The sequence below is a fragment of the Oncorhynchus clarkii genome, chromosome 9, assembly GCF_045791955.1.
Source record: "Oncorhynchus clarkii lewisi isolate Uvic-CL-2024 chromosome 9, UVic_Ocla_1.0, whole genome shotgun sequence".
Classification (NCBI taxonomy): domain Eukaryota; kingdom Metazoa; phylum Chordata; class Actinopteri; order Salmoniformes; family Salmonidae; genus Oncorhynchus; species Oncorhynchus clarkii.
The window spans coordinates 35,825,096-35,847,300 of record NC_092155.1 but is presented as its reverse complement, the minus strand read 5'-3'; the positions used below and the strand labels follow the sequence as shown (position 1 = coordinate 35,847,300).

General features: G+C 42.5%; 1 protein-coding gene across 1 annotated transcript in view; it reads right to left on the bottom strand.

The window, feature by feature from the left end:
• LOC139416227 (serine/threonine-protein kinase WNK2-like) overlaps positions 1 to 22,205 on the bottom strand; it is a 143,097-nt gene that overhangs the window by 55,511 nt on the left and 65,381 nt on the right. The window contains exons 3-7 of the mRNA XM_071164643.1: positions 21,053 to 21,225; positions 20,502 to 20,722; positions 20,220 to 20,377; positions 17,040 to 17,128; positions 16,267 to 16,486 (exon numbers count right to left, since the gene is read on the bottom strand). Of these exons, the coding sequence (XP_071020744.1) occupies positions 16,267 to 16,486; positions 17,040 to 17,128; positions 20,220 to 20,377; positions 20,502 to 20,722; positions 21,053 to 21,225 (861 nt within the window). The remainder of the gene's footprint in view (positions 1 to 16,266; positions 16,487 to 17,039; positions 17,129 to 20,219; positions 20,378 to 20,501; positions 20,723 to 21,052; positions 21,226 to 22,205) is intronic.

Here is a 22,205-nt window from a genome sequence, read left to right as displayed (position 1 = left end):
TCTCCGCTGCTCCGTTTGATGCCGGATGAAAATCTTTATACTCTCTTTGGATAATTCATTCCAATCATTTAAAAGTTAACAGCAGGTATTCTGCATGTAAGTTTAAGTATTTTGATATGATACAGGATGTGCCTTACTCCATTGTTCTTGAGAAACATTTCAAAATCGTTTGACGTGAACGGAGGGCCATTGTCCGATACGAGCTCCTTGACTAGTCCAAAGGATGCAAACAGGTGTCTGAGAAGATTGATGGTCTTCTCAGCTGTGGTCAGTTGAGTAGGGAACACTTCCATCCACTTGGAATGGACATCAACGACAACAAGGAAATGTTGCTTGTCAATTTCGGCGTAATCCACATGGATGCGTTCCCAAGGTGTAGCAGCCCAGGACCATGGATGAAGAGGTGCAGCAGCCGGCTTGTTGCAAACAGCTTCACAAGGTGAGCAGTGGCCTACATGCTGTTGAATGTCCTGATCCAGTCCAGGCCACCACAGATAACTGCGAGCGAGTGCTTTCATTCGAGTGATCCCTGGATGTCCCTCATGCAGGTCAGATAGCAGTCTCCTCTGGAATTTGTGAGGTACCACCACCCTTGATCCCCACAGAACACACCCTTGATCAGTGGACAACTGGTCTTTCTTGTCGATGAATGGACGAAGGTTATCGTCATTTACGAAGGTTGGCCAACCGCCTAATGTTAAGTCCAAGACTTTGGAAAGCACGGGGTCTTTCCTTGTTTCCTCTGCTATGTCAGAAGCAGATATGGGCAGTTCATCAATGAGAGAGATCTGGAAGACTGCTCTATCATCTTCACTGTCGGAGTCACTATTGCACGGTAGTCTCGATAGTGCATTGGCATTTGCGTGATCACTGGATCGTCTGTACTCAATCTCGTAGTCGTAGGCTAACAATATCAGAGCCCAACGTTGCATTCGAAGTGCAGCAAGGGTTGGTATAGCTGATTTTGGTCCAAGGATGGCCAACAGAGGCTTGTGATCTGTCAGCAGTTGGAACTTCCTTCCGTAGAGGTATTTGTGAAACTTCTTCACTCCGAATATTATGCTCAGGGCTTCCTTCTCAATTTGAGCATAATTTTTCTCACTTGGTGACAGAGTCCGTGATGCAAATGCAATAGGGTGTTCTTCACCTGACGGTAGAACATGTGAGATGACGGCTCCTACTCCATATGGAGATGCATCACACGCGAGTCTCAGCTTCATCTCTGTGTTGTAGTGGGCAAGCCACTTGCTCTTTAGCAGACGCTGTTTGCAAGTCTTGAATGCTTCTTCGCATTGTTGGGACCAATTCTACTTTGTATCGGCCTGCAGCAGTTGGTGAAGCGGATGCAACAATGTGGACAAGTTTGCCACAAACTTTCCGTAATAGTTCAGAAGCCCCAAAAATGACCTCAGCTCTGAGATATTTGTGGGTGCTGGTGCGTTAACGATTGCTTCCACCTTGCTGTTGGTTGGGTGCAGGCCTTGTGCATCAATCTTGTATCCGAGATACTCCCCTGAGTCCTGGAGGAACTCACACTTGCTGCGTTTCATTCTCACTCCGTATTTCTCCAGTCTTGACATCACTTTGTCCAGCACTACAAGGTGCTCTCCAATGGTTGGTGCTGACACAAGGATGTCCTCCATGAAGCACACAACGTGGTCTATACCGTCCAAGATCTGATCCATTGTTTGTTGGAATATCGCTGGAGCTGTCGAGATTCCATAGGCCAAGCGATTGAATCTGAATAGCCCCTTGTGTGTATTGATGGTCAGATACTGTTCTGACTCCGGATCCAGCTTCAGTTGCTGATAAGCGAATGCCAGGTCCAGCTTACTGAAAACCTTCCCACCAGCTAGAGTGGCAAACAGATCTTCAGCGTTTGGTAGTGGATATTCCTCTGGTAGTATGCAGCGATTTACTGTGACCTTGTAGTCACCGCACATTCTGACAGTCTTGTTTTTCTTTGGGACTACAACAATTGGAGCGGCCCAGTCGCTCCTCGATACTTTCGTGATTATGTTATTCTTCTGTAGGCGGTCCAGTTCCTTCTCTACTGCTTCCTTAAGAGCATAGGGAACCGGACGTGGTTTGTGAAAGATAGGCTTGGTTCCTTCTTGCACTCTGACTTTTGCTGTGAAGTCTTGTATTTCACCGTAATCATCTTTGAAAAGTTCTTTGTGCATCTCCAGCATGTTAGTGAGTGTAGCCTGACTCACTGGTTTGTCATTTCTGAGACTGAAGATTTCTCCCCAGTTCAACTTGATCTTTTGTAGCCAGTTTCTGCCTAGCAAGGCTGATTTTTCTCCTTTAACAATGACAAGCGGTAGCGTCCACTCCTTCCCCTCATACCGGACTGGTACCTGGATCTGCCCTAACACAGGAATAGTGTCACCAGTGTATGAAGAAAGGCGGATGGACGCCGGCTGAAGAGGGCACTCTTTCAGTTTTTCTTTGTAGAGTCTCTCTGGAACCAGACATACAGACGCTCCGGTGTCCAGCTGCATTTTTACTGGTTTTCCCGCTAACTCCATGTTGAGATAGATTCCATATTTTAGTTGTTGAGCTGTGTACACTGTGAACAGTTCCAATACTGTTTCAGTTGTACCTTCCTCTTCTTGTGCTGCGTCTGACACTTTGTGCTGCGTCTGACACTTTGTGCGCTCTTGCTGTGCGTTTTGAGGCCTTACACACTCTCTGTAAATGTCCAACCTTTCCACAATTGTGGCACTTTTCATTTTGGAATCGACATTCACTGTGCTGATGATTATCTCCCCCACATCTGTAGCAACTTGGCTTAGACCTTTGAGATGTGGGCTGCTTTGTTCTTGTGTAACCTTGAGGACGGGACTGAAAAAAGTGTGACTTTTGTGAGCTTTTTCCACCACGTGCATCACTGACCTTGTGAACACCTTTCTGACGTTCTGCATGTCCCGATAGCTCAATAGTATCCCTGTGGGCAAGCTCGAGTCCAAGTGCTATATCACAGGCTTTCTTAAAGGTCAGGTCCTTCTCTGACAGAAGCCTTCTGTGATATGCTTCACCTGTGAGACCACATACAAACTTGTCTCGGAGAGCATCATCAAGAAATCGTGCAAACTCACATGTACTTGTCAGCCTTTTCAAAGCAAGAATGTAGTCAGCCACGGTTTCCCCTTGACTCTGCTAAAATCTGAAACGTTCTGCAATGAGAATTGGCTTAGGCTTGAAATACCTTGAAAGAGTTTGTCAGTTCTGCATAGTTCAACTCCACTGCTTTTATTGGTTCAATGAGACCTTTCAGCAATCCATACTCAGTTGGACCCAAAACACTGAGAAATAGGTCTGCTTTCTTTTCATCTTTGATTTCATTTGCAGCCAGCCAACGCTCAAAACGCTCCAAATAGGAATCAAAATCCTCTTTTGTAGCCTCGAACTCTGGTACTCGACCAATGGTTGCCATTTTCACAGTTAATTGTTCAGTTTCCTTAATTTTCTGAATTTTCATCTAATTCTTCACTTCAGAAGTTTCTGCAATTACTTCATTCACTGCACTCATTTGTATTAATGTACACACCGTGTTACGTCCCTTCTTCCTTTTTTTTTTCTTGACAATATTTCTCCACTGAGATCGCCTAATTTCAATGGGTTCAATGACAGTTTTTTATTTATTTTATTTAACCACCAGAGGGCAGTGTCGCTATTCTGGACGCCAATAGTCTTGTTACTTGGCAGCTCCTGAATACTGTGCTAGCAGTGCTAGCAGTGCTTAGCCTTCTCTACTGGCGAAAGAAAATAAAAAATTACTGACGAATTACATAATTATTTTGAGTTTCATTACTCACGCAACATTCTTCCCTTCAAACAATGTCCGTTTATGTAGTTTAATCCCATCCTCGTCGCCACTGTAATATTTGTGTTGTGGAGAAATGACCAGGCAGGAGACGGGAGTACAGTAAGTTTTCGTTTAGTCAAAACCCCTCGTGCTCTACAGTTCCCGGCACCCCAGTGCGCATGTGCATTTCCTATTAGGTGTAGTAACGTAACACTGCCGTAATGCATTACTGCTTAGTAACAGCACAGTAACTAATATAAAAAGATGTAGATCCCAGATACTACAGTTATATTCCGCATTATTTGTACATAAAGTTGCTGCTAATGTCTCTTATGACCGAAAAGTACAGAGATTACTCACCTCGAACTGGACAAATATTTTTTCTTTAATGAGTCCAACACAAAGGATACAGTGCCTTGCGAAAGTATTCGGCCCCCTTGAACTTTGCGACCTTTTGCCACATTTCAGGCTTCAAACATAAAGATATAAAACTGTATTTTTTTGTGAAGAATCAACAACAAGTGGGACACAATCATGAAGTGGAACGACATTTATTGGATATTTCAAACTTTTTTAACAAATCAAAAACTGAAAAATTGGGCGTGCAAAATTATTCAGCCCCCTTAAGTTAATACTTTGTAGCGCCACCTTTTGCTGCGATTACAGCTGTAAGTTGCTTGGGGTATGTCTCTATCAGTTTTGCACATCGAGAGACTGATATTTTTTCCCATTCCTCCTTGCAAAACAGCTCGAGCTCAGTGAGGTTGGATGGAGAGCATTTGTGAACAGCAGTTTTCAGTTCTTTCCACAGATTCTCGATTGGATTCAGGTCTGGACTTTGACTTGGCCATTCTAACACCTGGATATGTTTATTTTTGAACCATTCCATTGTAGATTTTGCTTTATGTTTTGGATCATTGTCTTGTTGGAAGACAAATCTCCGTCCCAGTCTCAGGTCTTTTGCAGACTCCATCAGGTTTTCTTCCAGAATGGTCCTGTATTTGGCTCCATCCATCTTCCCATCAATTTGAACCATCTTCCCTGTCCCTGCTGAAGAAAAGCAGGCCCAAACCATGATGCTGCCACCACCATGTTTGACAGTGGGGATGGTGTGTTCAGCTGTGTTGCTTTTACGCCAAACATAACGTTTTGCATTGTTGCCAAAAAGTTCAATTTTGGTTTCATCTGACCAGAGCACCTTCTTCCACATGTTTGGTGTGTCTCCCAGGTGGCTTGTGGCAAACTTTAAACAACACTTTTTATGGATATCTTTAAGAAATGGCTTTCTTCTTGCCACGCTCCCATGAAGGCCAGATTTGTGCAATATACGACTGATTGTTGTCCTATGGACAGAGTCTCCCACCTCAGCTGTAGATCTCTGCAGTTCATCCAGATTGATCATGGGCCTCTTGGCTGCATCTCTGATCAGTCTTCTCCTTGTATGAGCTGAAAGTTTAGAGGGATGGCCAGGTCTTGGTAGATTTGCAGTGGTCTGATACTCCTTCCATTTCAATATTATCGCTTGCACAGTGCTCCTTGGGATGTTTAAAGCTTGGGAAATCTTTTTGTATCCAAATCCGGCTTTAAACCTCTTCACAACAGTATCTCGGACCTGCCTGGTGTGTTCCTTGTTCTTCATGATGCTCTCTGCGCTTTTAACGGACCTCTGAGACTATCACAGTGCAGGTGCATTTATACGGAGACTTGATTACACACAGGTGGATTGTATTTATCATCATTAGTCATTTAGGTCAACATTGGATCATTCAGAGATCCTCACTGAACTTCTGGAGAGAGTTTGCTGCACTGAAAGTAAAGGGGCTGAATAATTTTGCACGCCCAATTTTTCAGTTTTTGATTTGTTAAAAAAGTTTGAAATATCCAATAAATGTCGTTCCACTTCATGATTGTGTCCCACTTGTTGTTGATTCTTCACAAAAAAATACAGTTTTATATCTTTATGTTTGAAGCCTGAAATGTGGCAAAAGGTCGCAAAGTTCAAGGGGGCCGAATACTTTCGCAAGGCACTGTATACTGCTTCCTGGAGACCAGGCCGAAATCCCAGTCATTCACGTGAAGAAAAGACGGAGATACAGGGGGCGAAGATCGGGGTACATTGTGAGGATTTGTAGGCGAGTGAGTAAATCACCACTACCATCGGTTCTATTGGCCAACATGCAATCACTGGAAAACAAACTGGATGGTCTACGGTCGAGACTATCCTACCAACGGGTCATTAAAAATTGTCATATCTTGCTTCACAGAGTCGTGGCTGAACGACGACACAGATAATATAGAGCTTGTGTGCATCGGTAGGACAGATCTGGTAAGATGAGGGGCGGGGGTGTGTGTCTATTTGTCAATAACAGCTGGTGCGCGATGTCTAATATTAAAGAAGTCTCGAGGTATTGCTCGCCTGAGTTAGAGTACCTCATGATAAGCTGTAGACCGCACTATCTACCAAGAGAGTTCTCATCTATATTATTCGTAGCCGTCCATTTACCACTACAAACCAATGCTGGCACTAAGACCGCACTCAATGAGCTGTATAAGGGCATAAGCAAACAAGAAAATGCCCATCCGGAAGCAGCGTTCCTAGTGGTCGGGGTCTTTAATGCCGGGAAACAAATCTGTTTTACCTCATTCACATGTGCCACCAAAGAAAAAAACTAACTCTAGACCACCTTTACTCCACACACAGAGACACATACAAAGCTCTCCCTCACCCTCCATTTGGGAAATCTGACCATAATTCTATCCTCCTGATTCCTGCTTACAAGTAAAATCTAAAGCAGAAAGTACCAGTGACTCGCTCAATATGGTAGTGGTCAGATGATGCGGATGCTACGTAAGGGTGCTGTTTTGCGAGCACAGACTGGAATACGTTCCGTGATTCGTCCTATGGCATACAGGAGTATACCACTTCAGTCACCGGCTTCATCAATAAGTGCATCAACAACGTCGTCCCCACAGTGACCGTGCGTACATATCCCAACCAGAAGCCTTGGGATACAGGCAACATCCGCACCGAGCTAAAGGCTAGAGCTGCCGCTTTCAAGGAGCAGGACACTAATCCAGATGCTTATAAGAAATCCTATGCCCTCAGACGAACCATCAAACAGGCAAAGCGTCAATCCTACTACACCGGCTCTGATGCTCGTCGGATGTGGCAGGGCTTGCAAATGATTACGGACTACAAAAGGGAAGCACAGCCACGAGCTGCCCTGTGACGGAAGCCTACCAGACGGAAAAAAGCTAAATGCCTTCTATGCTTGCTTCAAGGCAAATAACACTGACGCATGCATGAAAGCACTAGCTGTTCCGGACGACTTTGTGATTACGCTTTCCGTAGTCGATGTGAGCTAGACCTTTAAACAGGTCAACATTCACAAGGCCGCAGGGCCAGACAGATTACCAGGGCGTGTACTCAGAGCATACGCGGACCAACTGGTGTCTTCACTGACATTTTCAACCTCTCCCTGACCGAGTCTGTAATACCTACATGTTTCAAGCAGATCATAGTCCCTGTGCCCAAGAATGTGAAGTTAACCTGCCTAAATGACAACCACATCAGTAGCCATGAAGTGCTTTGAAAGGCATCATCATCCCGGAAATCCTAGACCCACTCCATTTCGCATACTGCCCCAACAGATCCACAGATGACTCAATCTCAATCGCACTCCACACTGCCCTTTACCACCTGGACAAAAGGAACACCAATGTGAGAATGCTGTTAACTGACTACAGCTCAGCATTCAACACCATAGTGCCCACAAAGCTCATCACTAAGCTAATGACCCTGGGACTAAACACCTCCCTCTGCAACTGGATCCTGGACTTCCTGAAGGGCCGCCCCCAGGTGGTAAGGGTAGGCAACAACACATCTGCCACGCTGATCCTCAACACCGGTGCCCCTCAGAGGTGTGTGCTCAGTCCTGTACTCCCTGTTCACCCACGACTGCGTGGCCAAGCACGACTCCAACACCATCATTAAGTTTGCTGACGACACAACAGTGGTAGGCCTGATCACTGACAATGATGAGACAGCCAATAGGGTAGAGGTCAGAGACCTGGCAGTGTGGTGCCAGGACAACAACCTCTCCCGCAATGTAAGCAAGACAAAGGAAATCATTGTGGACTACATGAGAAGAAGGGCTGAACTATTATGATCCAAACACACCAAGACAGTCGTGAAGAGGGCACGACAACATCCTTCCCCCTCATGAGACTGAAAAGATTTGGCATGTGTCCCCAGATCTTCAGAAAGTTATACAGCTGCACCATCGAGAGCATCCTGAACGGTTGCATCACGGTTGCCTGATATGGCAACTGCTCGGGATCCGATCATAAGGCGCTACAGACAGTAGTGAGTATGGCCCAATACACCCCTGGGGCCAAGCCTTCCTCTGACACTAGACGGTGGAAGGCCCAAATAATTGTCAAAGATTACAGTCACACAAGTCAGACTGTTCTCTCTGCTACCGCACAGCAAATGGTACCGGAGCGCCATGTCTATGTCCAAAAGGCTCCTTAACAGCTTCTACCCCCAAGCCATAAGATGGCTGAACAATTAATCAAATGGCCACCCAGACTATTTACATTGACCACCCACGCTTTGCTTTTACACTGCTGCTACTTGCTGTTTATTATCTATGCATAGTCACTTTACCCCTACCTACATCTACAAATTACCTTGACTAACCTGTATTCCCGCACATATACAGGGGGTATTGGTACCAAGTCTATAGCCAATTTATTGTTACGTAATCTTATTGTGTTACTTTTTATTTTACATTAGTTTATTTAGCAAATATTTTCTTAACTCTATTTCTTTACCTGCATTGTTGGTTAGGTAAGCATTTCATGCTAAGATCTACACCTGTATTCAGCACATGTGACAAATAAAATGTTATTTGATAGACAAGAGCATAAGGCAAAATATTCTGTGAGACAAAATGTAACTCTTTGGCCTAAATGCAAAGTGCTATTTCCGGAGAAAACCAGGCACTGCTCATCGCCGTCTAACACCATCTCTACCGTGAAGCATAGTGGTGGCAGCATCATGCTATGGGGATGCTTTCTGTGGAAAGGCTTGAAGATTGCTTTTCACCACAGCTCCCCATCTAACTTAATTGAGCTTGAGAAAATCTGCAAGGAAGAACAGGAGAAAATCCCCAAATCCAGATGTTCAAAGCTGATACAGACATACCCAAGACGACTCAAAGCTGTAATCGCAGCAATGTATTTACTCATGGGTATGAATACTTATTTAAATGAGATATTTCCTTATTTCCTTTTCAAAACATTTTCAAAAATGTCTAAAAACATACTTTGTCGTTATTGTGTCTGTGGATCACTGAGAAAAAAAAAAAGTGTCCGGCTGTAACAACAAAATGTGGAATAAATCAAGGAGTATGAATACTTTCTGAATACCCCACCAAGGGTCTCTAGTCCCCAAATCCAAAACAAATTCACAGCAACGCACAGTATTATACAGAGCCATGATGGCATGAAACTCCCTTCCATCCTCAATTAATCAAGCAAACAGCAAAATTACCTTACAAATAAAGAGATTTAACATGTCATGGAATGTTGTTTTGTGTGGACCCCAGGAAGAATAGCTGCTGCTTCGGCAAAAGCTAATGGGGATCCGAATAAACCAATAAAGTCACGCACTTTTGACAGCTTGACCCCATTGACAAAAGGAAAGCTTACATACTGAACACACACAAAGCAACAGTAAAGCACACACAAACCCAAGCCTGTCCCACTCCCACAAATAGCCTACAGGGTAAAATAAACATTCAATAATCTATTTACAGCTTAAACACCATACACAAATACACGAGCTCACTAACAAACACAGACAGCCATAAAATGCAGGTCACCAAGACATGATCAGATATCAAGACGTCTGCTAAGGGCTGTTTTGAACACTTAAGACACAACAGAAGAGGGCAAACATACTAAGCTAAGACAGGGCAAAACAAAGACAAAGATAATTCCTTGTCTACAACAAACAACAGATACTGCCAACCATACTTTAGTACTCTATAACCCTCTTCGCCAGTGAGCAGATCTCAATTTTCACTTCAGAGGCAGGGTCTCAGCCCAGTGCTCTTCAAACGGGCATAAAACCCATATCTGTTTACAATTAAACAACTTGGACAAAATCTGAAACAAGTTGGATTAGAGGTCTGAGAACAATCTGGAGGGGGAAATAGTAGCTGGGTCCATCAGAAAGTGTTAAATAAAACTGCACAAAGCTCCGGGAACACTTTATTGTAGATTAAGTACACAGAAATATTTACAGAAATCTTATCTGATGGTGGGCGTTTGTTGGACAAAAAGAAGCATACAGAATTCCTGGAAGTGCAGAGCATATCCCTGCCAATCTGCAAGAGGGCGCATTCCCTGACGATGAGATTGGAGCACTGTAGGTACACGGTCTGCCTGGACACCACACACAGACCTCTTGCCCTCTACAAGTAGCTACTAGACTAGCCCCCAACATGTTTATATTTGATGAACAATGACAACCCTGAAAAAGGCACTACGTGCCGAAATGTTGGTTGCTGTACCAACGAAATGTTTGGGAGCATAACGAGTAATAATAATCATTTTAAAAAGTGTCTTAATAGGGTGTTGTGCCACTACAAGCCGCCAGAACAGCTTTAATGCGCCTTGGCATAGATTCTTCAAGTGTCTGGAACTCTATTGGAAGGTGACACCATTCTTCCACAAGAAAATTCCATCATTTGGCGTATTGTTGATGGAAAACACTGTCTAAGGTACTGCTCCAGAATCAGGTTAGTTCTAGTGACAGATGTCCAAGGCATACAGATGAAGTCGGAAGATTAAATACACTGAGGTTGGAGTCATTAAAACTTGTTTTTCAACCACTCCACAAATTTCTTGTTAACAAACTATAGTTTTGGCAAGTCGGTTAGGACATCTACTTTGTGCATGACACAAGACAATTTCTCCAACAATTGTTTACAGACCCATTATTTCACTTGTAATTCACTGTATCACAATTCCAGTGGGTCAGAAGTTTACATACACTAAGTTGACTGTGCCTTTAAACCGCTTGAAAAATTATGTCATGGCTTTAGAAGCTTCTGATAGGCTAATTGACATCATTTGAGTCAATTGGAGGTGTACCTGTGGATGTATTTCAAGGCCTATCTTCAAACTCAGTGCCTCTTTGCTTGACATCATGGGAAAATCTAAGAAATCAGCCAAGACCTCAGGAAAAAATCTCCACAAGTCTGGGTCATCCTTGGAAGCAATTTCCAAACACCTGAAGGTACCACGTTCATCTGTACAAACAATAGTACACAAGTAAAAACATCATGGGACCGCGCAGCCTTCATACCGCTCAGTGGAGACACGTTCTGTCTCCTAGAGATTAACATACTTTGGTGCGAAAAGTGCAAATCAATTCCAGAACAACAGCAAAGGACCATGTGAAGATGCTGGAGGAAACAGGTACAAAAGTATTAATTTTCACAGTAAAACGAGTCCTACATGGGCATAACCTGAAAGGCCGCTCAGCAAGGAAGATGCCACTGCTCCAAAACCGCCATAAAAAAGCCAGACTACGGTTTGCAACTGCACATGGGGAAATGTCCTCTGGTCTGATGAAACAAAAATAGAACTGTTTGGCCATAATGACCATCATTATGTTTGGAGGAAAAAGGGGGAGGCTTGCAAGCCGAAGAACACCATCCCAACCGTGAAGCACGGGGGTGGCATCATGTTGTGGGGGTGCTTTGCTGCAGGAGGGACTGTTGCACTTCACAAAAGAGATGGCATCATGAGGTAGGAAAATTATGTGATATATTGAAGCAACATCTCAAGACATTAGACAGGAAGTTAAAGCTTGGTCGGAAATTGGCCTTCCAAATGGATAATGACCCCAAGCATACTTCCAAAGTCGTAGGTAGAACTGAAAAAGCTTGTGCGAGCAAGGAGGCCTTATAAACCTGACTCAGTTACACCAGCTCTGTCAGGTGGAATGGGCCAAAATTCACCCAACTTATTGTGGGAGCTTGTGGAAGGCTACCCAAAACGTTTGACCCAAGTTAATCTTGGATCTACCCATCCCGGATCCGGGATAATTGTCATCAACTGACACTAAGTAGCATAACGCAACGGACAAAAAATCTTACTAGAAAGTATTCATATTCGTGAAATCACAAGTGAAATATATTCAAACACAGCTTAGCCTTTTGTTAATCACCCTGTCATCTCAGATTTTGAAAATAAGCAAGACAAGCATTTGTGTAAGTTTATCGATAGCCTAGCATAGCATTATGCCGAGCTAGAAGCAGGCAATCTGGTCACGAAAATCAGAAAAGCAATCAAATTAAATTGTTTACCTTTGATGAGCTTCGGATGTTTTCACTCACGAGACTCCCAGTTAGATAGCCAATGTTCCTTTTTTCCAAAAATAATATTTTTGTCGGCGAAATAGCTCCGTTCGTTCTTCACGTTTGGCTGAGAAAACGACCGGAAATTGCGGTCACGACAACGCCGAAAAATATTCAAAATTAGCTCCATAATATCGACAGAAACATGGCAAACGTTGTTTATAATCAATCCTCAAAGTGTTTTTCAAATATCTATTCGATAATATATAAACCGGGACAGAGCTTTTTTCAGTAAGACTGGGTGGAAAAATGGCTACCTCTGTCTTTTGCGCGAGAAATACACAAAGAGCCATCAGGTGGACACTGACGCAATGTTGTTGTACATGCCCATTTTTCAAAATAAAAGCCTGAAACTATGTCTTGTGATACTAGACACATTAAGGAAGCCATAGAAAAGGGAATCTCGTTGATATTCCATTCACTGCTCAATAGGGAAGCTTAGGAAGGGACTCTTATTTAGAAACCGCTGCATTCCTTATTGGATTTTTCACATTCTTTTGCCTGCAATATCAGTTCTGTTATACTCAGACAATATCTTTACAGTTTTGGAAACTTTAGAGTGTTTTTTATCCTAAGCTGTCAATTATATGCATATTCTATTTTCTAGTCCTGAAAAATAGCCCGTTTACTTTGGGAACGTTATTTCCCACCCCCAAAAAAATGACCCCTAGATTCAACAGGTTAAACAATTTAAAGGCAATGCTACCAAATACTAATTGAGTGTATGTAAACTTCCGTCCCACTGGGAATGTGATGAAAGAAATAAAAGCTGAAATAAATCACTCTAGTATTATTCTGACATTTCACATTCTTAAAATAAAGTGGTGATCCTAACTGACCTAATACAGGGAATTTTTACTAGGATTAAATGTCAGGAATTGTGAAGAATTTAAATGTATTTGGCTAAGGTGTATGTAAACTTCCGACTTCAACTGTATATATTAAAGAAAAAAATAAAACACAGAAAAGGCTAATTTCTCTCATGTTGTGCATGAATTTGTTTACATCCTGTTAGTGAGCATTTCTCCTTTGCAAAGATAATCCATCTATCTGACAGGTGTGGCATATCAAGAAGCTGATTAACCAACATGATCATTACACAGGTGTAGTTCCCCCATCTTATAAATATTGGGTGGGAGATAGGGTTGGGTGATATGGCCAAATTATCATATCATGGTATTTTTCAAAGTTTTGACAGTATTTTATGTTTTTGATTAATAAAAGTTGCACATTTGCTATATGAGTAGTGCGTGACCCGAGGGTGGAAACACATATATTCTAAATGATTTAAATTAATATTTCTACATTCTGATTGGTTTATCAATTCAATTCAATTCAACCTAAAATAATTTCCATCAATTTCTGCATTTCCTGCACTCATTTGAGATCATTTCCACACTGCCACGAAATGGGCTAAAATACTAGGCCTTATTTTTAACCAAATGTTGCAATTGCGATTTAGATCAAAACCCTTAGGTCAACTTTTGGAATCATGGAAATAGAATGTTTATTATAATTATATTGTTAGAATATAAATAATAGTGGGCACTTTGAATACAGTGTTGTTTGACATGACAATGAATGAAAATGCCATGTGACAGGGTAGGAACCAAAGTTATGTTCTGTGTTTCCTAGGGGACCCTATAATCTTTGGCTACATTACATCTTTATTCATATAGCCAACATATTCATGCTTTGCTTATTCCTCTTTGATTTAGAAGATACTGTTGCACAAACAACATGCTGATTTAAGCCTCCACCAGTACTGGTATCAGGCTGTATTAGCTGGCTACGTTTGCTCGACTCATATTACTTTTATTAGCTAGTTAGCCAACCAGCGAATTAGCTTAACTTGCTAAGAAAACACAAACTAGCTGTTTGCAGATGGAAGAAACACAATAATTACAATAGAACGCTTGTGGATGTATATTAAGATCAAAGTGGAAACAACATCGTTGTCATCAACATTGTTGCATGTGCTGCATTGATCATGCATTGATTACTCCATCTCGTGGTCAAGCAACAAAAAATGCGCTCCTTTGAGTGACAGGGGGCGGGACTAGGTCTGTGTAGAAAGCGGCATGGAGAGAGAGAGCAGAGAGATGACTCAAGTAGCGGAGTAAACTATAAAAATGGATGTTACACACGGCGTATCACATTTAACAAACCAAACATTAAAATACCGTCATAAAAGATCAAGTTAAAACCCAAACCGGTCCGTGTATAAATACCAGTATATAGTAAAATACGGTATTACCGCCCAGCCCTAGTGGGAAGTGTGCTGTAATCTCAAATGTATTTTTTTTTTTTTTTTTTAAGTCATTCAACACACATGGGAAGTCCAAACTGTTTTATGATGATTGGGCTCCATTCCAGTCTTACTTTGTACAGTCCACCACCCTCTAATGGCACTCTCATTAAAACAAAAATACATCTGTATTTGACACCCCTGTGATTTACTGGTTGGAGGAGCATTTCTGTGTTTTTTTGGGAGGACCTTGAGGTTGGTGATGTGCTTATTGATTCTTATTGAATGTTTATTATTTTTTTTTATTTCACCTTTATTTAACCAGGTAGGCTAGTTGAGAACAAGTTCTCATTTGCAACTGCGACCTGGCCAAGATAAGGCATAGCAGTGTGAACAGACAACACAGAGTTACACATGGAGTAAACAATTAACAAGTCAATAACACAGTAGAAAAAAGGGGAGTCTATATACATTGTGTGCAAAAGGCATGAGAAGGTAGGCGAATAATTACAATTATGCAGATTAACACTGGAGTGATAAATGATCAGATGGTTATGTACAGGTAGAGATATTGGTGTGCAAAAGAGCAGAAAAATAAATAAATAAAAACAGTATGGGGATGAGGTAGGTGAAAATGGGTGGGCTATTTACCAATAGACTATGTACAGCTGCAGCGATCGGTTAGCTGCTCAGATAGCAGATGTTTGAAGTTGGTGAGGGAGATAAAAGTCTCCAACTTCAGCGATTTTTGCAATTGTGACTCGTGGATGCCTTATTCTTCTTGTCCTGTCAAAGCCTAAAATGTGAGCTTGTTTTGCCCTGTTTGTAAAAAATAACTGTAAAAAAAATTATATATTTTTTAAATAGCATTGTAAACTGTCATATTGGTCAGATGGATGGTCAGTCTGTGGCCATGACTGTCTGTGAGTGGTTGCATTTCTCCACACCTATCCCTCGTCTGTTTACAGGAACAATGGCAAGGTGACCGCTTTGTTCCTGTATTAACTACAGATTGCCCTTTAACATTTGTACTTTTCTGCCCAGTGTGTTTAACTTGTCCAAAGTACAGTATCTTTATATTTGAAATAAGTTTTTTTCTAGTTGAGCATACATTATTTATATTGTGTTGTCATGTGTGTAAACTGAATAAACAGACTTTTCAAAAAATAAAATCTGAGACCAAGTTTGAATATGCTGTCCGATAGTTTTTTTTAGCGACCAAAACAATGTACATGTTGCCCAAAGAGTTGTGCAAAGTTGGTGGAATACTATTCATAATGATTTACAGCTGTAATGGCTGCCAAACGTGCTTCCACCCAAGTATTAACTCTGGGGTGTGAAAAGACGCACAATTAAAATTTTGTATAACTTCCTTTCACTTTTAAAATGTGTAGATCAGTAAGAAAACAATCTAATTTAATCCCTTTTTAGATTGTAAAGCAGCAAAATGTGAAGACTGTCCAAGCGGTGTGTGGACTTTCACTAGGCACTGTAGGTTGAAGGTGATCACTCAGAATGGTTATGTATTTACTGGCGTTTACCTTGCCCTCTAAGGTGTTGAGTAGACCTAAACCATGCCTGGAAAATACAACCCACACCATAACAGAGCCGCCAGAACCAGCATTTACTCAAGTATTTACATTATTCAGGACAAATTCAAACCCCACCTTGGATTGCAATGTCTGTTCAACCAGTCTAATGCTAAACTCCACCCATGTATTCAACCATCAAACTATCCATCCATCCATCCACCCACCCACCATCCATCTTACCATCTCTAGGGCCACGCCCTCCGAGCTCTCTTTTTCCAGTTCAAAGGTAAACTCAATGGCTCCACTCTCCTTGTATTTTCCCTTCAGCTTCTTTGGGTCTTCCACCCACAGCTTCAGGGCGATGGCCGCCTTCTTCCCATCATCCTCCTCGGCCAGCTCCACCCGCACCCCTGTGTCCTCCGCAAAGAAGGCGTGGTTCAGCAGGTCCTTTATGGAGTACCTGGTAGGAACGAAAAATAAAAACAACCCTTTATCACTGTGCTAACATGGCATGGCTCCAACTTGACCTTCTGTAATTTTCAGATTTAGCCTAAATTAACTTCAAATTAGTCATATCAACTCCAAGTACAGTGACCTAATGCCCTCCACCAAATTCAGTAGTTATGTCATGAAGGAGCTGAAAGACTCTCCTGAACACCAATGTTCTCAGTGTTCTGGTCTGGACAGTATAAGCCCCTATCTAATAACACCCTCCATTTACTAGCTGCCAGGACAAGGAACGAGAGAGAACTGTACACAATCACCTCTCAGTATGAAAACCTGCCAAAGAGGCAGTTTTAAGGGTCATTTTCTCCTCTGTATTAAACCCATTATTATTCAAGTTAACAGAGGATGGCGTACAGATCGGGAGGGGAGATTGGAATGTTGTTGAGTGCCCCAAATGTCATCGTGATAGGATGTGGGCAGATTAAGTGAGGTATGGAGGGGTGACGGAGCACCTTGGTGGCCCTATGGCCTCCAAGGTGGACAGAGACGCAGGTACAGTCCCTCACCGCTCCTCTTTCTTCTGGCAGATGCACTCGCCAATAATCTCCTTGATTTCAGGATCCACAACCTTGTTGTAGCTGGCAGGCTTCACCCCCTGATAACAGAAAAGGAAGGGAAAAAACAGTTCAGAGGGATGGCCGGAAGCCATGAGTAAGTATGGTGGAGAAAATAAAAAGGGAGACAGAGAGAGATTGCCACATGTATTCACATAGCTTACCAAAAGTTGTCATAATGACTTTAGTGGTTTTCTGAACAATGTGCAGACAACTCATTAAAAACGTTGATCACATTTCAAGAGGTGTCAACATCACTTGTCAGATTGTTAATGCTTTAAACAAGCCCCTTTCTGCAACTCTGTGGACTGAAAATAGTATTTTCAGGAACTGACACATTCATACAGATACTTATACACTGTGTAGTCTGGTTGAAAGCTATCAGAGTTTCCCGTGGATAAAGGATAAATAAATAGACTTCTGTGGTCTCTCCAGGGCATGCCGATATTCATAGAGTAAAGTAGACAGAGAAAAAAACTGCTGCTGCCAGACAGAGGGGATTCTGTTTCTAAAAGCAGGCGGATACAAACAAGCAAGATTTCTGGCTCTCACAGACCTGTAACTTCTTCTTTAAGAGGCTCCTCTGTCCTCCACTCGTTACCTGTATTAATGGCACCTGTTTGAACGTGTTATCAGTATAAAAGACACCTGTCCACAACCCCAAACAGTCACACTCCAAACTCCACTATGGCCAAGAGCTGTCAAAGGACACCAGAAACAAAATTGTAGACCTGCACCAGGCTGGGAAGACTGAATCTGCAATAGGTAAGCAGCTTGGTTTGAAGAAATCAACTGTGGGAGCAATTATTAGGAAATGGAAGACAACTGATAATCTCCCTCGATCTGGTGCTCCACGCAAGATCTCACCCCGTGGGGTCAAAATGATCACAAGAAAGGTGAGCAAAAATCCCAGAACCACACGGGGGGACCTAGTGAATGACCTGCAGAGAGCTGGGATCAAAGTAACAAAGCCTACCATCAGTAACACACTACGCCGCCAGGGACTCAAATCCTGCAGTGCCAGACGTGTCCCCCTGCTTAAGCCAGTACATGTCCAGGCCCGTCTGAAGTTTGCTAGAGAGCATTTGGATGATCCAGAAGAAGATTGGGAGAATGTCATATGGTTAGATGAAACCAAAATATAACTTTTTGGTAAAAACTCAACTCGTCGTGTTTGGAGGACAAAGAATGCTGAGTTGCATCCAAAGAACACCATACCTACTCTGAAGCATGGGGGTGGAAACATCATGCTTTGGGGCTGTTTTTCTGCAAAGGGACCAGGACGACTGATCCGTGTAAAGGAAAGAATGAATGGGGCCATATATCGTGAGATTTTGAGTGAAAACCTCCTTCCATCAGCAAGGGCATTGAAGATGAAACGTGGCTGGGTCTTTCAGCATGACAATGATCCCAAACACACCGCCCGGGCAAACGAAGGAGTGGCTTCGTAAGAAGCATTTCAAGGTCCTGGAGTGGCCTAGCCAGTCTCCAGATCTCAACCCCATAGAAAATCTTTGGAGGGAGTTGAAAGTCCGTGTTGCCCAGCAACAGCCCCAAAACATCACTGCTCTAGAGAAGATCTGCATGGAGGAATGGGCCAAAATACCAGCAACATTGTGTGAAAACTTACAGAAAACGTTTGACCTCTGTCATTGCCAACAAAGGGTATATAACAAAGTATTGAGATAATCTTTTGTTATTGACCAAATACTTATTTTCCACCATAATTTGCAAATAAATTCATTAAAAATCCTACAATGTGATTTTCTGGATAATTTTTTCGCATTTTGTCTGTCATAGTTGAAGTGTACCTATGATGAAAATTACAGGCCTCTCATCTTTTTAAGTGGGAGAACTTGCACAATTGGTGGCTGACTAAATACTTTTTTGCCCCACTGTGTGTAAACTTCTGACCCACTGGAATTGTGATAGTGTATTATAAGTGAAATAATGGGTCTGTAAACAATTGTTGGAAAAATGTATTGTGTCATGCACAATGTAGATGTCCTAACCGACGTACCAAAACTATAGTTTGTGGAGTGGTTGAAAAACAAGTTAATGACTCCAACCTAAGTGTATGTAAACTTCCGACTTCAACTGTATATGCTTTAGCCAAAGCCAACACCTCTGACTATCCTTACCATACCATGCAGAATATATGCATGTGCTTTAGTGCCAAGTCCTCTGATTATCATTGACAATGCTAGTCAGCGGAGTTGGCTAAAGTACAGATCTGGGACCAGGCTAAGATGAGTCATCCTACTTCAGCAGTGCCTGCCAAGTTTTAAAAGTGCAAAATCAATACCCTTCATCCAATATATTATGGCTCCGGACACCCCCTGATCTAAAAACAGTTTGCTGCATTCATCACTGTGATGTTCTTTTCCTCACTGGCATAGAGTGGAATACAAGATTAGCTCTATGAAGAATTGAGGGGTTCTGGACTTCCTGAGCAATGCCATATGGCACATCATGACCATCTTTACTGTCCAGTAAACTAGGGAATTATTCAAGTATCAAGAACCATGGGGCTGGCTGGTAACATAACCCCTACCATGGAAAGGTCTTGTATCTCCTTACCCTCCACTCTCATTGAGGAGTAGCGTACCATGAAAACCTTACTGATAATTGGAGAGAGAATCGTACTATAAAAATTTTACGGACACAGTATATTCTACATTAGTTATTTTTTGTTCATTTTTAGTCCCATCCTTCAGCTACACTCAACCCCTCCCATCTATCTCTGTGGACCATCCAGTTTTGATTTCTTGTCAGCTCGGGATTCGATCTTGCAACCTTTCGGTTACTAGTCCAACGCTCTAACCACTAGGCTGCCTACCGCCCCACCCAGCAGTGCTATTTGCGGAGTTAACTCAAGGTAAATGCTGCAATTCTTTAGCCATTCCTGAACATGTGACCCAAAACAAGCTACTTATGGACAGTACCAAAACAAATGATCTGATGATTCTGGCCTTTAAATTAATGCTGAATACCCCTGGTTACTTGAGATCTGTGGCTGCCATTCATAGAAATCACAGTGCTAACATGAATGACTGAAATTGGTGTCTAGCCTAGTTGTGAGTGTTACCTATATACGAGCTAAATTGGTTTACATTTTAAATGTGGACTCACGCTGGTGACTTTGCGGTAGATCTGTGCAGCGTTCTGGCACTCCGAGTACGGGTACTCTGAGGTGGCCATCTCCAACATGCACATCCCAAAGGCATAGACATCCACTGACTCATCATAGTGCTCCTCATACATCTCTGGGGCCATGAACTCTGGGGTGCCTGGGAGGACATGGTCAAAGGTCAGACAGCAGGACATTTTTGGAATCTGGAGACTGTTGTCCATTTTAGAAATATATAGATGATACACCAGGTGTTACTGATTCAGTCTGATTGGATCTCCTACCTATGACACTCTTGGCGAAGGAGGCCCTCTTGAGTGTGGCCAACCCCAGGTCTCCTATCTTGACGGAGCCGGTGGGGCCCGTGATGAAGATGTTGTCACACTTCAGGTCTCTGTGGATGATGGGAGGGGCCCTGGTGTGGAGGAAGTGAAGACCCTTCAGGATCTGCCTACACCAGCTCCTCAGAACCTTTGGCTTCATTACCTTGAAGCGCTTCAGATATCTACAGGTGGGAAAAGGACATCAGTATCACCATTCATATATTCAGAGTTTTGGGATTGATAATCCAGTCAAAAATAAAAGGTAATTTAGAGCAAATATTCATGTGCATATCACTCCATTGCCTCTTTTTGCAGTACTACATTGCTTAGTAATCTCAATGATAAATAATACTCCCGCACACATTAACTGGTTTGTTGTAGGGAATACATGTAAAAAAAGGTGTTGCTTTACATCTATGACTAGATCCCGCATTGCCCAATTATAGCCTCTTCTTTTGACTATCATCATCATCATCCTCTCCCATCTTCAGCAGGTGTAACAGTACACTCACGTTTTGAGCGTGCCTGATGTCATGAGCTCCGTTACCAGGACGATGCACTTCTTCCCTTTGAGGGGTGACTCCCAAAAGTCGTAGAAGCGGACGATGTTGGGGTGCTGCAGCCCCTTCAGCATCTCTGCCTCCTCCTTAAACCGCTGACGCTCTACTTTGGTCAGCTTACGGTCCTGAGGGAGAGGACAGAGAAGTTACACTAAATCCAGGGTTGTGGTCAAGAGACAAAATATTATGAGAGAAAATATGCCTGGTTGAACCTAGATCATTTTCAATGTTATACAGAATTATTTGTGAAACACTCTTTTAAAGCAATGGCTATAGTGGTACAAGGGGAGGAAAACACTTCAGAGATCATGTGAAATGAAGAGATCATTAATATCAGTTTTTTTGAGAGAGACCTATAAGCAGAACAAACAGATGGGAGAGAGGGATCGTGGCTCTTCCATTGATCTCTGTCTGTGCCTGTTTGTCTGTCCGGTATTAGTGTGTCTGTCAGAGCCATATTCAGCTCATTAATTGGACCATATGTTTGACCCAGCTGGTCACCCTTGAAAGGAACTTGCAATTGAGTAGGCCCCAGAGCAATGATTACTTTGGGAAGTGAGGACCAGTACTGTGGAAAATCAGAGGTGCAAGCATGGCTCAGATCACACAGGCACTGGCTGCAAGGCACCATGTGGTCTACTTCAGTAGGAGCAGAGGATCTTTCACATTATGCATGTCAGTGGGTGTCACTAGTAGGGCTGTGGCGGTCATTTCATTTTGTGAGCCGGTGACCGTCAGGCAAATAACTGCCAGTATCATGGTAATTGACTGTTAATTAACATAAACCCTTTTAGCTTTTAGCTTCCCTTCCTGGCTTCCACACATAGCCTACAAACCACTGATACAGACGTTTGGAACATCTATTTTTTTAAGTCTAATAAATCCATGTAATATAGCCTCCACCATCACAATAAATCCATGATTTCTTTTAGACAGGTCTAAAGAAAGATAAAGAAAATGTAGATATATTTCAGAAGAACAGAATAGCATACTGAGCTGTCCTTATGTTAGGCCCTGAATGTAAATGGATCCCATCGCATTTAACTGTACTGATGGGCATTTACATAAAAACACTGTGTTATTTAGCAAATGTGGCACTCTGGTT